Below are 16477 nucleotides of genomic sequence, written 5' to 3' on the forward strand. Positions count from 1 at the left end.
GAAATAAATGTGAGCTGCTTACATCAGCTTTATTACTCTCTATACATTATAGAGAGAACAAAATGCAGTATTGTAGCAACCCTGGAGCAATTTGCACAATTTTTGATACTCAAGGGCAGAACTGCTATGCATAGTGTAAAAAGAGGAACCTTTAGTTTTAATTAGAGCCCCAATGTATCATCACAATTGGCGCCCTACAAAAGCTTTGAACCACTGACCTTAGTATGTACAGACACAAACACTGCACAGTGTTTTAATTCATTTGTTCTCATAAAGACTTGGAAAAGGCTGCCACAATTTCTAATCAGTTTAGCAACTGTCTTTCCTAAATGCTTCTGTAACAGTTAACCTCTGTAAGAAGAAGACTTTTGTGTTCCCACGGGACAAAGAAAGTCAAACAGGTTTGGAACAAAATGAGGGTGAGTAAATGATGACAGTCTTCATATTTTGGGCGAACTATCCCTTTATTAACCACACTGCCACCAGCTTATATTTCACTTCCATTTGAATGGCTAAAAATATCAAGCAAACCATTTTTGCGGTCGAAATCAGATCTCTGCATGTAAGCCTATCCATCTCTGGTATTTTCACTGTCCTTACATCTTCAATCACCAACAGAGTCACAATTTATATTGTGTTTAAAAGCATAATAATCACACCTACAAGAGTTAATTACCTCTCCATAAGGATATACAATTTCCAATATCAAAGAAAAGTACAATAAATTACCCTATACTTTATACTAAGAGGTCCTCTGTGAGAAAAGCTGTTTTTATCTCAGATTATCATTAGAGTGTTACAATAACAGACCCCTGCTGGGTCTAAAACCACCACACTTCTCCATTCATGGGAAGTATTCTCTGTTCCCACACAGTATGTCGTCTCCTGTCTGTTTTCCTTCTTATCTCTCTGACCCCGAACATGATGTGCACATGAGCGACCCACATGCATAAACACAAAGATAAGAACTGTGCTCTGTAAATCAATACTGGGGAATTCTGTGCTATATGCAATGCATAATTAGGAATATTGGAAATTCTATTTCATATTAAAGGCTGAGTATGGGAATAAGAGGCTTTCAGTGATAAGAACAACTCCAGTGTCTCTTAAAATAGGAGGAATCCCCAAAGAGCCAGTCACATCTGGGGCTGAGATGGAGTGTGAGGCTTATCTGGGCCTGCAAGCAGAGAGAAGTTAGGCATCGAAATGCCATCTGTGCTCATCCTGTCCATATGTTCCTGATGGATACCTTCATTTAACATGGGTAAAAATGGTAAAGTGAAACGGGTTAGAGGGCAAAACACCAGTCAGTTCTAAAATAAGAACAAAAACACAAATGAATTACAAGCAATAGGACAAAAGACTACAATAAACACAAATGAAATAGAACCACCTGAAAAACAGTAAGCACTAGAAATAGAATTACTACATAAATTTACATTCATATTAAAGTTACAAATGTGATTAAGTCAAGAGCAATGAGAGATTGTTTGATTAACATTAATGGCACAGATGGCAGCAGGTATTAGGCTGCTGTCACTTCACAACCAAACTGTTTATGCTCACTTAAAACATAAACGTAAAATGTTTACTTGTTAACTCGCAAAGACGGGCGTTTTGACACATGGGTGTGTATATTTGACCGCTCAAGCCCAATATAGCACCAAATGGAACTCAGACATTTCTTTATCTGCACGCGTTTCAGGTGTGTGTGCTCAGAAACCGTCTCTCAGCACATATACAAAAAGTGTTCTGTTTCGCTGCTTACTGTGCTTGAACTAGGGCTGGGGTAAACGATTATTAATTAAACGATTAGTCGGGCGATTATTTCATCGATTAGTCGACTAATCTAACGACTAATTGGAATTAATTATCCTGTCTGTTATTCGCATATCTCTGTCGAACCGTTACTCCGACGGATTTCAAACTCGACAGCTGTCTGGGCACGAGTAAGTACAGTGCCAAGTTTGACGTTGTTTGGATGAGAAATGCAAAAGATATGTTAAAAGTCTCTGAACTCGGTCAATACTAATCTTATATACTGTACAGGCACGTACTGGATTAAACATAGGCTACATTCAATCAGCCATCGCTAAGAAATACCTTCTGAACTTTTTTGACGGCGATCAGCTGTAAAATGGCTTGGTCCTGCTCGGTTTTCGTTGACTGAGTACAAGATTTGAAAGTTTTTTAAAAGATCCCCTGTGGTTAACGTGTCAGCATTCAACAGAAGTTTGATGCTGTCGTGTGAGAACAAGCAACAGTCGGCATTTCTCTTCCTCCCGCGTGCCTCATCTTCTTAATCTCCTCACGTAAATGATTAGATTTCGATGGCTTACATTTCTTCCCTACGGCAGAATCCACCACAGGTTCATCAATGCCGTCAAATGTATAATTTTTTTTGTTTGTTTGATGATCAAAAAGTGCAAAGTAGATAAGGAAAACTAGGATGCCGGGTGTATTCAAAGTGCCACCGTTACTGTTTACAATGCGTGGAATGGTGCGCTGTGATTGGTTGAGCGGATTTATGGCATTCTGCAGAGAAAGGAGACTGGTGTTTGTCGCGGTTTGGAAAGAAAGGGAGAAAACATGACAGAATAACACGGCAGGCGGTGTGTGTGTGGCGAGCTGTACCTCCGGGAATGGTGCAAAAAAATAAAAAATAAATAAATAAAGAAGCGTCGACGCAAAAAATATGACGTCGACGTAATTTTGACGTCGACGCGTCATTGACGCACCGCTACAGCACTAGTTTGAACGGTTTAAAATCACTTGTTTTTAAAGTGCAAGCTTAAAAACACATTCGAATGATAAGCTTTTGTGACAGCGCAGGACGGCAACTTCACATAAAAGTAACCGCGATAAAGACGATCAACCAGTTTTCAACCAGTTGACAAATTTCTACCGGTTTATTGTGTCTACTGGTATACCACCACCTCTAAGACTGAATAAGTCTCAAAAAGACAACTAAGGCTAACTGGAAAACCATGCCTGCGACAACATTTCTGCAAAAATATACTACATTGCTTCTTGCTTGTTTTGCGATAATTCCCATTAATTAGTTTAATGTCCATTGAGTGGCACTAAATAGGAGTTCAGTTTCATCCGAAACAGATGAATGTGAATATGGCACGTTGGTTGTTGTACAATACATAATGTCCGATGAGTAGCGCTAAAAGGCTATAGTTCTACTGTGTTTGAAAATAATGTGAAATAAAAACGCATTTTCTGAAGCAGCCATGTCCTTTTAGCTTGCTTCTAGTCTTTAAGCTCTTTTATTCTGACTTGTATTTCAAGCCCAAGTGCTCCATTTCACATGTGCAATGCTGATTCAGGTGAGCTACTGAGCAAGTTTACTACATCAGAACAGCTCAGCATATAGAGCTGGTTATGTGATGTCAAAATGTATTCGTTTACAAATTATGCTCTATAGTAAAAGTGTTGAGGTCAGAATATAGTATTGTGCAAGGAACTGTGCAAAAATCTTTCTTTATTAATCAATAATCTTCCCCATAGTCATAATCTGTGTGAAAAGGGGAGGGAAAAAAGAGTTGCTGTTTTACTGCTTCTACAGTAGTGTTCATTTCAGCTAGACACTGTAGTGAATTGTACATATACATGTTTGGAGTTTTGCAAAAATGTAGGTGTGGCACGTTGAGATTTGTGACAGCTATAATACACGAGTAAGGCTTACAATGATGTTAAGGACAATGCACATCTCACAGCTGTCAAATGTCCCATCATCCTTGCATTTCCTCTCTGCTCTGCGCTCTAATGAAGAATCCAATTAAAGAAAATAGTGAAGCATGCCACAAGCCAACGAATGTGCTCACATTCAAATCACATCCAAAGGAAACTTCACAGAGGAGAGATTCTCTTTTAGAAGTTAAAAATGTTAAATTAAACTTTCAGTATAATGTACAGTCGCTATAAAACTGTAGTATAACTGGCCCCAACAATTCAAGGAAACCTAGATTCCTCCATTAGGTAAGATTTCTAACAGAATCCAAACCACAAGCCAGATCTATCCTGTTGTAGTCTAATGGGGGTCAGAATGGTTCAGAAAAAGCTATTTTTCTGCATAGTTTGGTCTATGAACCCCAACATTCACATGGTATACTCGAGCACACGCGTTCTCAGAAATGCACTACATAGTCGTCCTTGTATTGTAGTACAGATGATGTTAAAAGCTTGCCCTTGGTTAAAAAAATAAAAAGTTGACCTCATACCTGTCAAGATTTCACATGAGCCATTTACTGTAACAGTCATCCCCAGCACACCAGGCTGACAGATGCAACCGATGGAGGTGGATCTCAACTGAGGCCTGCTGTGCTTCTAATAAGAACACAAAATCAATTCCCCACAACGATAATGGCAAAGGGCATGCACGGAACAGAAAATATGGTGCTAAACAAACAAATCCAATCAAATTAGCAGCGAGAGACTTCAAATCACCTGCTGTGAGCAATATTCCCATTATTATACACAATATGAAGGTCTCTATGATAGTTTGGTGCATATTAAAGGGATAGTTCACCCAAAAATGAAAATTCTGTCATCATTTACCCACCCTCATGTCCGTTCCAGAACTGTACAACTTTGAGTGTTTGAGAGTTTTTTTTGTCCATACAATGGAAGTCATTGGGCACCAAAACGGTTCCAAAATATCTTATTTTGTGTTTTACAGAGGAAAGAAAATTGTAAAGGTTTGAAATGACAAGTATAAATGAAAATATAAATTTTAGGATTAGCTATACCTTTAAGTATGTTTCTTTGTTGATATCTGTTAGTTATAATTTGGTAGAATGGTATATTTACTCACTCTATGTTTTTTCAGTATCAAATGGTCTCATTTTCTCCCTGCATTTTGCACATCCTTAACAAGTACAACTAGCATCCTTCATGAAAAAAATATCAAGGAATTGCATTTTACAGTGAATTACTCTGACTTCAAAATAATAAAATAATAGTGTTCGTTCAACTTGCCTGCACTACTGGAGATTAAAAAAAAAAAAAAAAAAATCACTTCACACAAGTATTGTGAGGCGGCATAAAAGCTTTAGTGGGGGAAGTGACTATGTAACTATATGAAAATATAGTCATTGGGTAGATTAAACTGGGTCACTATATGCTTCATTACACAGCTCTTTGCGCACTGCAGGTTTGCAGATGTCACGCACACTGGCTGCACTATATGGATGATGCTATGTTTGGGATGAGGGATTGCATGTGCTACAAAGTATATGCATTAAAGCCACTCAAGGCATATTTACATTTAACAAAGTTTTGCTTTTAAAAATGACCTAGTCTGTGATCTAGTTGGGCGTTTTGATTAAAAAGTCAATCCAGAGATTGAAAGAAATATAGTCTAAATTAACATTACCACAAAGCTTAAGCCACTGATTGTCTACCAACATCTGTTGATATCCTACACAAATATATTATTTCATTCATTTACTTTATTTATAAAGCACAATTAAAACAACGTGATGTTGACCAATGTGCTGCACAGTCACACAATAAAATTACATCATAAAATGTTTTTTTTTTTTTTTTTTTTTCAGACAAAACAATGACTAACAAACATCTGTAAAGAGCCTCTTACCAATTAACCTACAGTACTGAACCAAACGCTAATTCTAGCAAATGCAATTTCAGATTTCGTTTAAAATAACCTAAAGAGGGAGCCAGTCTAAGGTGTAAAGGTAGATTATTCAGCGCTTTGGAGGTGCCACAGCAAATGCCCGATCACCACTCAATTTCAATCTAGTCCTTGGAATGTCTAGGATAATCTGATTTGTGATATCTAAATCTTATTTTTTAACAACCAACAAGACAAACCTGAGACCATAATATAGTTATAGTTGGCAGTGTGTTGCATCTATAATCATTTAAATTTTTACTGCCATTCAGCAAGTATGCATTAAATCGATCAAAAGCGACAGAAAATACTTTTACATTGTAAAAAATTACATTGTTATTTTTAACTTTTATTCAAAGAACCCTGAAAAAAATGTATCATTTTTGCACACAAATATTAAGCAGCACAACCATTTTAACAAGGATAATAAGAAAAGTATCTTGAGCAGCAAATCAGCATATTAGAATGATTTGTAAGGATCGTGTGACACTGAAGACTGGAGTAACAATGCTGAAAATTCAGCTTTGCCATCACAGGAAAAAAATAAATTTTGAAAAATGGCAAATGATGTTGATTGTGCCAGTGATTTTCTACAACAGACCAATCTAGAAACTCAAAGATAAAAATGATTATGGGACATGAAGTGAGAAGCCAATGAAGCCCCAACCCAAAGAAATGGCTTTTCTGATGGAAAGGGTGTAAAAGCATTAAGGACACTGGTGACATTTAGAATTAGGAAAGCACTGGAGAAGGATGCTTAACCAAGCATTGGCTAAGGTGTGCTGGTGTTGAAATGCCAGCAGGGTTTTTTTTTTTTCCTTTTCCTCCACGTTCGCAGCTTTGAGCCAAAGCAGCTGTGACATGGCCGTTTTCTTGGTTCTTTACTGCTTTGCACCACTCATAGAGCAGAAAATGCTATATGCTTAGAATGCCCAAGGGTGGATTTGACTCATAATTTAATCCCAAAGGTGACTGAATCTTACCTGGGACATTCAAAAATAGTCTCTACCTCTTCTTTCATTTTAAATGCTGATCACAACAATGATGAATGAATGACAGCATATGCTATGCTGTCATATTGACAAATTTTATTGCAAATGCAAATTGTACGCACTGCTAGTGCTAACATTAGGTGAACAATTAAGTAGGCCATTCGGTAAACTCAAAGTTTCCAGTATCTTACTAAACTGTGCTGCAACGCTATCCTTTTGGAAAAAAAAAGAAAAAGTTATTAACATTTATCGTTCAAACCATTCAAAAGCTTCTATGTGCTGAAAAATTGAGAATATACAACCTGATCTCACGGCGATTCATACGAATTTTATGAGGTGGCTAATTTGTACGAATTCATACAACCTCACTCGTACGAATTAGTACGATTTTTGCTAAATCGTACATATTTTACGAGTTGTCCAATTCGTGTGAATTCCCCTGATCCTGCCCCTAAACCTAACTTGGCTTTAGACAAATCGTACAAGTGAGGTTGTACGAATTTGTACGAATTAGCCACCTTTTAATCACTCGTACGAATTCGTACGTGAGATAGCATTGGAATATACAGTACAGTACCTGTCAAAAGTTTAGAAACATTACAATTTAATTTGACTGTTTTTGAAAGAAATCTCATTTGCTCCCCACGGCATACTGTGAAATATTATTACAAATTAAAATAACTGTTTTATATTTGAATATATTTTAAAATGTAATTAATTCCTGTGATGGCAAAGCTGAATTTTCAGCATCATTACTCCAGTCTCCAGCCTCACATGATCCTTCAGAAATCATTCTAATACGCTGATTTGCTGCTCAGGAAACATTTCTTATTATTATTATCAATTTTGAAAACAGTTGTACTCCCTAACATTTTTGTGGAAACTGTAAAAAAATATTCTGGATTCTTTGATGAACAGAAAGCTCAATGAATGGCATTTATTACTTATTTATAAAATGTATTAAAGCATTTATTAAATAGAAATCTTTTGTAAGATTATGTCTTTACTGTCACTTTTGATCAATTTAATGCATCCTTGATGAATAAAATTATAAATTTTTCTCTTTTTTTAAATCTTATCACAAATATTTGATCATTGTTTCCAAAAACTATTTTCAACATTGACGATAATAATAATAAAAGTTTCTTGAGTACCAAATGCTTGAGTACGATGGTGACAAGCATAATTTTTTTTAATTTATTTAAAATAAATTTATTAAAATACAAAACAATTGTTTTACATTGTAATGGTGTTTCACAATATAACTCTTTTTACTGTATTTTTAATTAAATAAAACATTAAAAAATGGTAAAGTTTCCAAACTTTTGACAGGTACTGTATTGTTACATTTCAAACAGGCATTCATGTCTGATTTGTGGAAGCTCAACACAGAACAGCAATTACTATTTAATTTGATAAAGGTCTTTTTGACTGAAAAAGGTGAGAAGAGGGAAAAGAAAGAATCCTTCTCAATCCCTTCCCTTGAGTAAGTTAGCCTGTGTTGAGGTATCATGAACCCTCACTCCTTCTGTTTTATGCCAAGTCTATAAATACCATGGCCCTTGTGAGGCCTTGCATCAGAATTTGCCCTTGAGCTCCTCTATCCAAGCATACATCAGAGAAGGTTTCCAGCTGTGGGGGCATATTGGATAGATTACTGCCTGGGACCTTCTATAACAATGATTGGCCAACACTCAGTCCATGCCAAATTCCCAGCTACACAAATTTCTCCGTTGAGTATACTGCTTAAGGCATGCTATTAACCAAACCCTCCTTCCTTATACTCCCTTTTTTAAGTCTACTTTTGTCTCTTTTATACTTTTCTCTATCGTTGCCTCTATCGTTTTCTCTATCTCTTGTCGTTGCCACACAAACCATTTTAAATTGATGACAGCGAGGAAAGTCTGGACACTTCAGCAATGAAGGTTTGCTGATTTAAGGCCCGTTCACACCAAGGAAAATGACTATAACGATAATGATAAAGATATAGGTCTAAAAATCGTTCTAAATTAAAAAAATTAAAAATTAAAAAAAAGAGTTCACACACCACAACTATAATAATAATGGCACAGAGAAGTGATGTTATTGGAATCACTTTTCAGAATGATTTTCCCCCCAGCTGATCAATGATAGAAACATTAACAGCCAATCAGAAGTAATCCTGCTTTAAAGAGTTGAAACATTTAAAGCGGAAGACTGCAACACGCACTAAGGATAAACAGAACAATATTGTGTGTTGGTGTGGACACTAATTTAGTTATTGTTATAGTTATCTTTATAGTTACTGTTCTTGGACTGAATGAGCCTTTACACTGACATTACTGATTTAAAATGTGTCAAATAATGCAACATTTAACATTCAGGGTAGCTAAGCTTACTATAGCTAAGAAAATTAAATAATTGTAAAGGCTAACTTATCAAAGTTTATGGATCAGGGACATATTTTAAAATAAAAACCTTTAAAATAGTGAGTTTAATTGTGACTTCATAACTCGCATTTCTGAGAAAAAAAAAGAAAGAATTGCAGGATATAAACTCGCAATTGCGAGTTATAAAGACAGAAATTGCAAGATATAAACACAATTCAGAGAAAAAAGTCAGAATTGTGTTGCAAAGAAGTCAGAATTGTGAGATAAAAATTATTTATTTTTTATTCGGTGACGAAAAATTAATTCAATCTGATCAGTATCTTCATTTAATTCCCTGTCACAATAGGCCAATCAAGTGCTTATGACAAAAAGAAGAGATAGAATCTAATAGGGATCTTGCTCAATCCAGGCACTTTTATGAGTTATTCAAATAGTCCTATTTATGTGTAAAGTTAAATTAAAACTATAACTCAAGGGTAGAATGTCATATGGAGGATAATAATATAGATGTTGGCCTACACGTGCAATGGTATGTTCGGTCTTCACTTCTAAAACTTTATAAAAGTATTCTAAAATATTAAATGAGTTGTTTACTAGTGCAAAACTTCAAAAACAGCTTTGAGTGAAAAACAAAATTCAATTTGTATGTGACAAGATGTGTCTATACTTTTCCAATACATTATATTCTAAATTTTTAAAAAAGGTAACCATAAAAAGCCAGGGGGGGGGGGGACCTTACAAGAAAGAACCTTTTTAAGATCGTATTTAAAAAAAAATATTAATCTGTAAATGCCCCTTAGACACTCATTAGCATCAACAACCTCTCTGAGATATTAGTGAGTACATCCGTGGTTTCAGATGTGACAGTGTGTTGGCGGAGGTCCCAGGCCTCCAAATTCCAGAGAGAACATGTTTTATGATTCACAAAGCGCCTGAGCACACCTCACATCTCTCCCTGTCTTTCTCACATTGATTTCTTTGTATTACCATCTTCCATTTAAATAAAAGATGCCACTGAAATGAGTCAAACAAAACCACCCAAGCACACTGATGTACACATTGTTTCAGAAACATTATCTGCTAATTTGTGTATAAAACGGTTTAGGCAGCGGTTGTCCTAACACAACATGAAAAGCATTCACATTTGTCCCTCTGCCAGGCTCTCACAGTTAATTGCCTCAGACTGAAAATAGATAAAGAACTATGATTTATGCTCAGTAATTAAAATCAGAAAAATGCAACATTTTTTCCCAAGTTCTCAAACTTGAGCAGCAACATTTTAATTTTCTTATATTGCTAGACATAAATCCTTTAGTTTGAAAGTCATTACTAAAATGCAAAATGAACACAACCCCAATTATTTGGCTGAAAAAGAATTACATTGCAATAAGTAGCTTTAAGTACTCAACAAATGTTTGATGACAATGACAGAAAAGTGCCACTCTTTTTGGCATGCAGGCCAGTGGCTGGGCATTAAACATTTAATAATGTAAAGCTGGGTTTAAGCCGCTTTTATGTGGAGATACTTAAAGAATAGGTTAGGACATCACAGGCATACAATCATCCCTTCCAAACCTCTTAAGCCACAACAGGAGAGCTCTCATTAAAACAGCATTCTCCCTCAAAGACACAATGAACTAAAGACTCTACAATCAAGTGAAATGAGTTTAGTTAAAGCCTTTGTCATCGTGCTGTGTACTGCAGTAATTAATCCTTAAATTAAACAAACGAGCAATTAGAGGAGAAAGTAATTATTATGATTTAATTTGTTTGAGCGAGCAGTCCTCTGAGGCATGACTTAATGTCTAGGTATTCTTGCAGAGTGAATATTCATTAGCCCCAAAAGTAGTGCTCCCTCTAGTGAATTGTTTGACAACGGTCTTACATACTTTTACTGCCTGAAACACACTAATACAGTACAGATTAACTTTAAGCTGAACTCGCAGTCAGTAAAGGTTACTGCAGAAGAGATCAACAAATGGAGAGAATGCCAACAGGTGAACCTACAATAAGGGATTGCATTTGTAAATTCAATTTAAATTTGACTTGACATACAGTATCATTCAAAAGATTAAGGTCTGTAAGAAGTCTCTTATGATCACCAAAAAATAAAGTAAAATAGTAATATTGTGAAATATTATTAAAATTTTAAATAACTGTTTTCCATTGTAATGTATTTTAGAATGTATTTTTTTCCTGTGAAGGCAACGCTGAATTTTCAGCAGCCATTACTCCAGTCATCAGTGTCACATGACCTTTTTCAGGATTTGTTTGATAGATAATAGATTTAAGTTAAAAAGAAAAGCATTTATTTGAAACAGAAATCTTTTGTAACAATATAAGAGTTTTTACTGTCACTTCTGATCAGTTTAATGTGTCTGAATAAATGTATTAACTTAAAAAAAATCTGACTGGCCCCAAACTTTTGAATGGTAGTGGTATCTTCATACAAATATCTTAAGCTCTAGCTCTTTTTCTAATTCTAGCTCTTTAACTTTTACTGATCATATAATGAATCTTCAGAAGAAAGGTAAATCTAGACTTGTTTTTTTGTATCGAAATAGATCTACGTTTACTACATCAGCCAAGAAATATCTTGTTGAAACCACTATTTTACCATTATTTGACTACGGTGACTATTAGACTAATTATTAATGCAACTAATGCAAGGGAACTGTATTCCCTTTTAAATTGGACGTAATTACATATTAGACGGAAAATAAACTGGTGTATTTTTATTTATAAAGTTAAGTACATATATATTTATAAAGAATCTGTACGTTAGCACATATTCAACCAGATCATCTAATCGCTCAGCTTTTGGCTTTGCTGCTCCAAATAAATGGAATGTCATATATTTTTCATATATATGAAAATTAAAGTCATATTTCAATCTCTGCATTTAAAAAACTTTTAAAACTTTATAAACTATTATCACTGGCTTCCGACAGACGGCCATACGCATCGATTTACGGTGGAAGACTAACCCCTGACTCGACACACAACGTAATGACGAACGTGGAAGCTCAGAGGAAAGAGCAAAACAAAACACCGGTCGTGAATTACAAATTTTGAGGAGAAATGTCGGAGGATTTCTATATAATAGAAGAGGAGCTTCAGTTTGTTGCACAGCCCTATTTGTTTAAACCGCGAGAGGCGACTAAATTTACAATGCTCCTACATCATATGTCACACATACGTTACACTTGTGGCTCAAGTCAACTTGCATGGCTTCTCTTCAGAAGGGCTTTAATAACCCCCCGGAGCCGTGTGGATCACTTTTATGATGGATAGATGCACTTTTATGGACTTCAAAACAGAAACGGCCATTCACTGCCATTATAAAGCTTGGAAGAGCCAGGACATTTTTTTATATAACTCAGATTGTATTTGTCTAAAAGAAGAATGTCATATACAGTAGGATGACTTGAGGGTGAGTAAATCATGGGCTAATTTTCATTTTTGGGTGAACTATCCCTTTAAGTGACTTGCCTGGGTAAATAAAGGTTAATAATAATAATAATAATATGTTGTTGTTATGTATTAAGAATACTATATTTTAAAAGGTACTAAACCATAGACTGTTGAGTAAAAAAAAACAACAACTCAGTAATCCAGGGTGCAAAACAAATCAAAGCAAACAAATGTGGAAAACAAAAAATTAAGTTATGAAGGTTTCCAGACTAATTGTTGTTTTGGCAGTTAGTCTATTCTATTTGAATAGTGGAAGCAAATCATGTTGTCTGACTCAAAATGAACTACTAAACGGACTCTTTCAAAACTTCTGATTGTTCAAGGCAGGTGTGTTGTAATTTGGTCAACAAGATGAGCGTACATTAATCTATGATGCAATATATTTTCCCAAATAGAAAGATTAAGAGGTTAACATCACAGTCTTTTCCCAATAGCACAAACAACATGAAATCTACAACAATATGCAGAACATTGAAGATGCTTTTCTTGCTCTTTGGTAAGCATTGTTTCGGTTACAATATTTCATGTTAAATCTTAAATGAATTGATTCTAATTTCTCTATGACAATTTTGAGATGTCTTTGTGGTTCTTTTACAGCGTTTCTCTTGACTAGAGCTCATGGAAAGAATACTTCCTGCCATTCCACTGAATTCTCTTTTAAGAAAATCAACGAAAACCTTCAGGTACAGCGTCTCTGTATCGACAGCTAAAACACTATGTTAACAATTGTAATAAAAGAATGGTACTTTCAGTTTGGAATATTGCATATATATATATTTTTTTTTTTGTAGGATTTAAAAAATTGTTTGGAAACAGTTGTTTCTGATACATGGACAACATATGAAACCGCACAAATTTTTAATCAACTACAAATGCTGACTGATATCATCCAGAAGCAACAAAACGAAAGTAATTAAGTCTGTATCTCTCCTTCCAAAAACAACATTTCCAAACAACATATCAAAGAGATGAAAGAAACAACCATCACATCCTTTCAGCTCATCCTTATGTTACTTAATATTTTAGCATATAGGCTATCACATGCTATGCTATTTTTCCAAAACTTCAACACAGTGCGGTATATCACTTATCCTAATATGTTTTAAAATTGCACATACAGCACAGCACCTAATTATCAGATGTGTACCATATATTCTATTTCTTTCAAATATAGTTAGGAAACAGCAAGTTAAACACAGCTAATATTTATATCCATAAAAGTACAAACATATCCTGTCGTTGCAGAGTTACGGACGTTAATGCCAAAAAACTGCATGGCTCCAACACTGCCCGAGGATGGAGGACTGCTGTGTGTACCTGTGACGGATAAGAATAAGATCTACTGCAAATCTATGTGCAATGCAGTATGTACATTAGTCTCACTGCTTTCAGAGCAGCACATTATATATATATATGTTTTTTCTTTTTTTTTTCAATTAACTAAAAAAACTTATGCTTTCAGATACAGTACTGTGCTTTAAACACATTTTGGATTAACTTTCAATTAAAATTGAAACGGCATAATGATTTTTTTATTTTTATTCAAGCATACTATAAAATACATTAACTTTTCCACTATTAACTACATCCTCATGTTAGAACGGTATCTGTAGGTTTCATTTTAAATCTAAATTCAAGGCTTTTAAGATCTTTTTTTAAGGCCTGCAAAAAATGTAAATTAATACCATATTGGGGGAGGGTAATATTGTACTATACAATATAATTATATTATATATATGACAATTAATTTATATATACACACACATTCAAAATGTGATTATATAATATAATATTCTAGATACCCTATTATTCTACAATTTTTTAATAAACATTAGGAAGCACATTAGCTTCTTATTGTTCCTCCAGTTAACAATTAATACAATGCATGTAAGCAGTTTAAAAAATATGGTTCGATCCTCACATTGGTCTGGACAAAAACAGCAGACATGCTGAATTACAATTCAATCTCTGACAGATGGTGTTTATGGAACAGCAGAAATATAGCGGTGTTCCGCTCCAATTTAATGCCAAATTTACACTGCCAAGGTTCCTGCTCAGAGCAGAGGTGGCATAAATGCATTTACACAGCGATTTCAATTGTATACTTTGATTCTAGGAGCTGAGGTGGGTCAAAGCAGGCATAATCTGGTCTTGCTTTTATGCAGCATTATGTCTTTACACAGCATTTTGAGCAGGCACAGAGCAGCTTTAACTCTGCTGTGTACAGAAGCCTTAAGACCTCTTGAAATTCAGGCTTTTGTAATACCATTTATATTTAAGGCTTTTTATGATTTTAAATTTGATAAAACCAAAGACTTTTTAAGATCCACAGGGACCTTGTAAAATGCACACAAACTGGTGCAGGTTATAGGACTAACACATTTACGGATATAGCCCAGTTCTCTTAGGGCCTGTGCCAATACCCTCACTTGCGGTCTTGGCCACTTAAGAGTAAGTGCACATGACAAGTAAGTGGCAAACTTGTTTCAGGTCTGATAAATGCCAAAGCTCAGTACCCTTTACAGACAGTATATCCCAAAACACTTTAGAGTGGCAATTATATTTTTACATATAATTTGGGAGTAAAACATTGTACATTTTATTTTATCACTTAATTGGATGCACCATCTTCTACACACAGACTACCTTGGAGACATTTAGAAGTTTATCTTAAAGTGCAAAGTATTGAAAATGAAAATGTATAAATTAAGCTATGTAAAAACTTCACTTGCATTTTTATAACACTATTCAAACACTACAAGTGTGGGTATTGGGACAGGCCCAAATAGTTGTATTTGCAAGTTTGTGAAGTAAACACATTATGTGTTTAACAGACTTTAATTGACAGAACCCAATGATTCATCAGCACCTCCCAGTGGACAACCCAAGATATTGACAAAAAGCTTAAAACCAGAATCCAGGCCAATAGAGTATGAACCATCATGACAAAACAACACGTTTATTTTTCTATATTTAATCTTTCCATGCAAACAGGGTTATGATTTCAGCTTTCTTAGAAGATCACGGCTGTTCGAGGAATGCAGTGCTGCCACACAACACAAATGGACAACACAGTTTATTGGTGGCAACAGGCTGGCTATATGCGACAGTAAGTTTTGCACATTTGTCCAATTTGAGATTTATAAATGAAGCAATCTGTGAGGTTCACAGGTTACATTATTTAATGGAAATTCTGAATACTCTAGTACTGCATGCTTAAAGGAGAACTCCAGTCAATTTTAACATTGAGCTCATTTTTTTGTACATTTGGAGTGCTGTCAATACAGAGAACAACGACAAAAATCGGTGTTGCCTACACCGAGTTATTCTATTTTTAAAATTTGCACCCTGTTGACTTCAATGGGGCAAGTATTAAACCTGCTTTTAGCCTCTTAACATCCTTGATGTGTCATTACAAGTGCACAGAAAATGTGAGTGATTCCTTCAGAGTGAACACGAGTGAATCTGACTGCAGTAGATGTGAAAGATATGTATAAAAATGAAGTTATTTAAGCCAGCGCAAATACCTGTGTTTACATCCTGTTTTTCGGTTGAAGCCCAAAGTAGTCGATTGCCGAGTTCACGCGCGTGATCATAGGTAACTAAACTTATGCGCGTGAATTCGGCAATCGACTACTTTGGGCTTCAACCGAAAACAGGATGTAAACACAGGTATTTGCGCTGGCTTAACCCTCTGATGGTCTTTATTTATGTCTACACTCTGGGTTTTGGGGTCTCTAGAGACCCCAGAAAATAACATTTAATTTTGTAACAAGATAATAGTTTTTTTTTTTTTTACAAATGTAATTTTATTCTGTTTGTTAATGTTTTTACTCAACATTTGTGCAGTTTTTGGAGAATTTATGATATTTTTTAAATTTCTATAAATAAATTAATAAATAAATATTTAAATAGCCTTTTTACAAAAAAACAGCATTTGATGTAAAATTCACTTTATAAAAGACCCAGATTTCTAACTTTCATTCATGGGGATAACATGG

At 35.0% G+C, this 16477-nt stretch overlaps 2 protein-coding genes across 2 annotated transcripts in view; one reads left to right on the forward strand and one right to left on the reverse strand.

Moving 5' to 3' along the window:
• Positions 1–449: 449 nt before the first annotated feature.
• LOC308681834 (coiled-coil domain-containing protein 172-like) overlaps positions 450–16477 on the reverse strand; it is a 27662-nt gene continuing 11634 nt past the window's right edge. The window contains exon 8 of the mRNA XM_081351007.1: positions 450–1249. Within this exon, the coding sequence (XP_081207133.1) occupies positions 1220–1249 (30 nt within the window). The 3' untranslated portion in view covers positions 450–1219. The remainder of the gene's footprint in view (positions 1250–16477) is intronic.
• LOC308681836 (uncharacterized protein) overlaps positions 12870–16477 on the forward strand; it is a 6819-nt gene continuing 3211 nt past the window's right edge. Inside the window, exons 1-5 of the mRNA XM_081351011.1 lie at positions 12870–12972; positions 13074–13159; positions 13268–13385; positions 13722–13840; positions 15471–15585. Coding sequence (XP_081207137.1) covers positions 12921–12972; positions 13074–13159; positions 13268–13385; positions 13722–13840; positions 15471–15585 — 490 coding nt within the window. The 5' untranslated portion in view covers positions 12870–12920. The remainder of the gene's footprint in view (positions 12973–13073; positions 13160–13267; positions 13386–13721; positions 13841–15470; positions 15586–16477) is intronic.

The sequence above is a fragment of the Scardinius erythrophthalmus genome (assembly GCF_964197995.2).
Source record: "Scardinius erythrophthalmus genome assembly, chromosome: 21".
Taxonomy (NCBI): Eukaryota; Metazoa; Chordata; class Actinopteri; order Cypriniformes; family Leuciscidae; genus Scardinius; species Scardinius erythrophthalmus.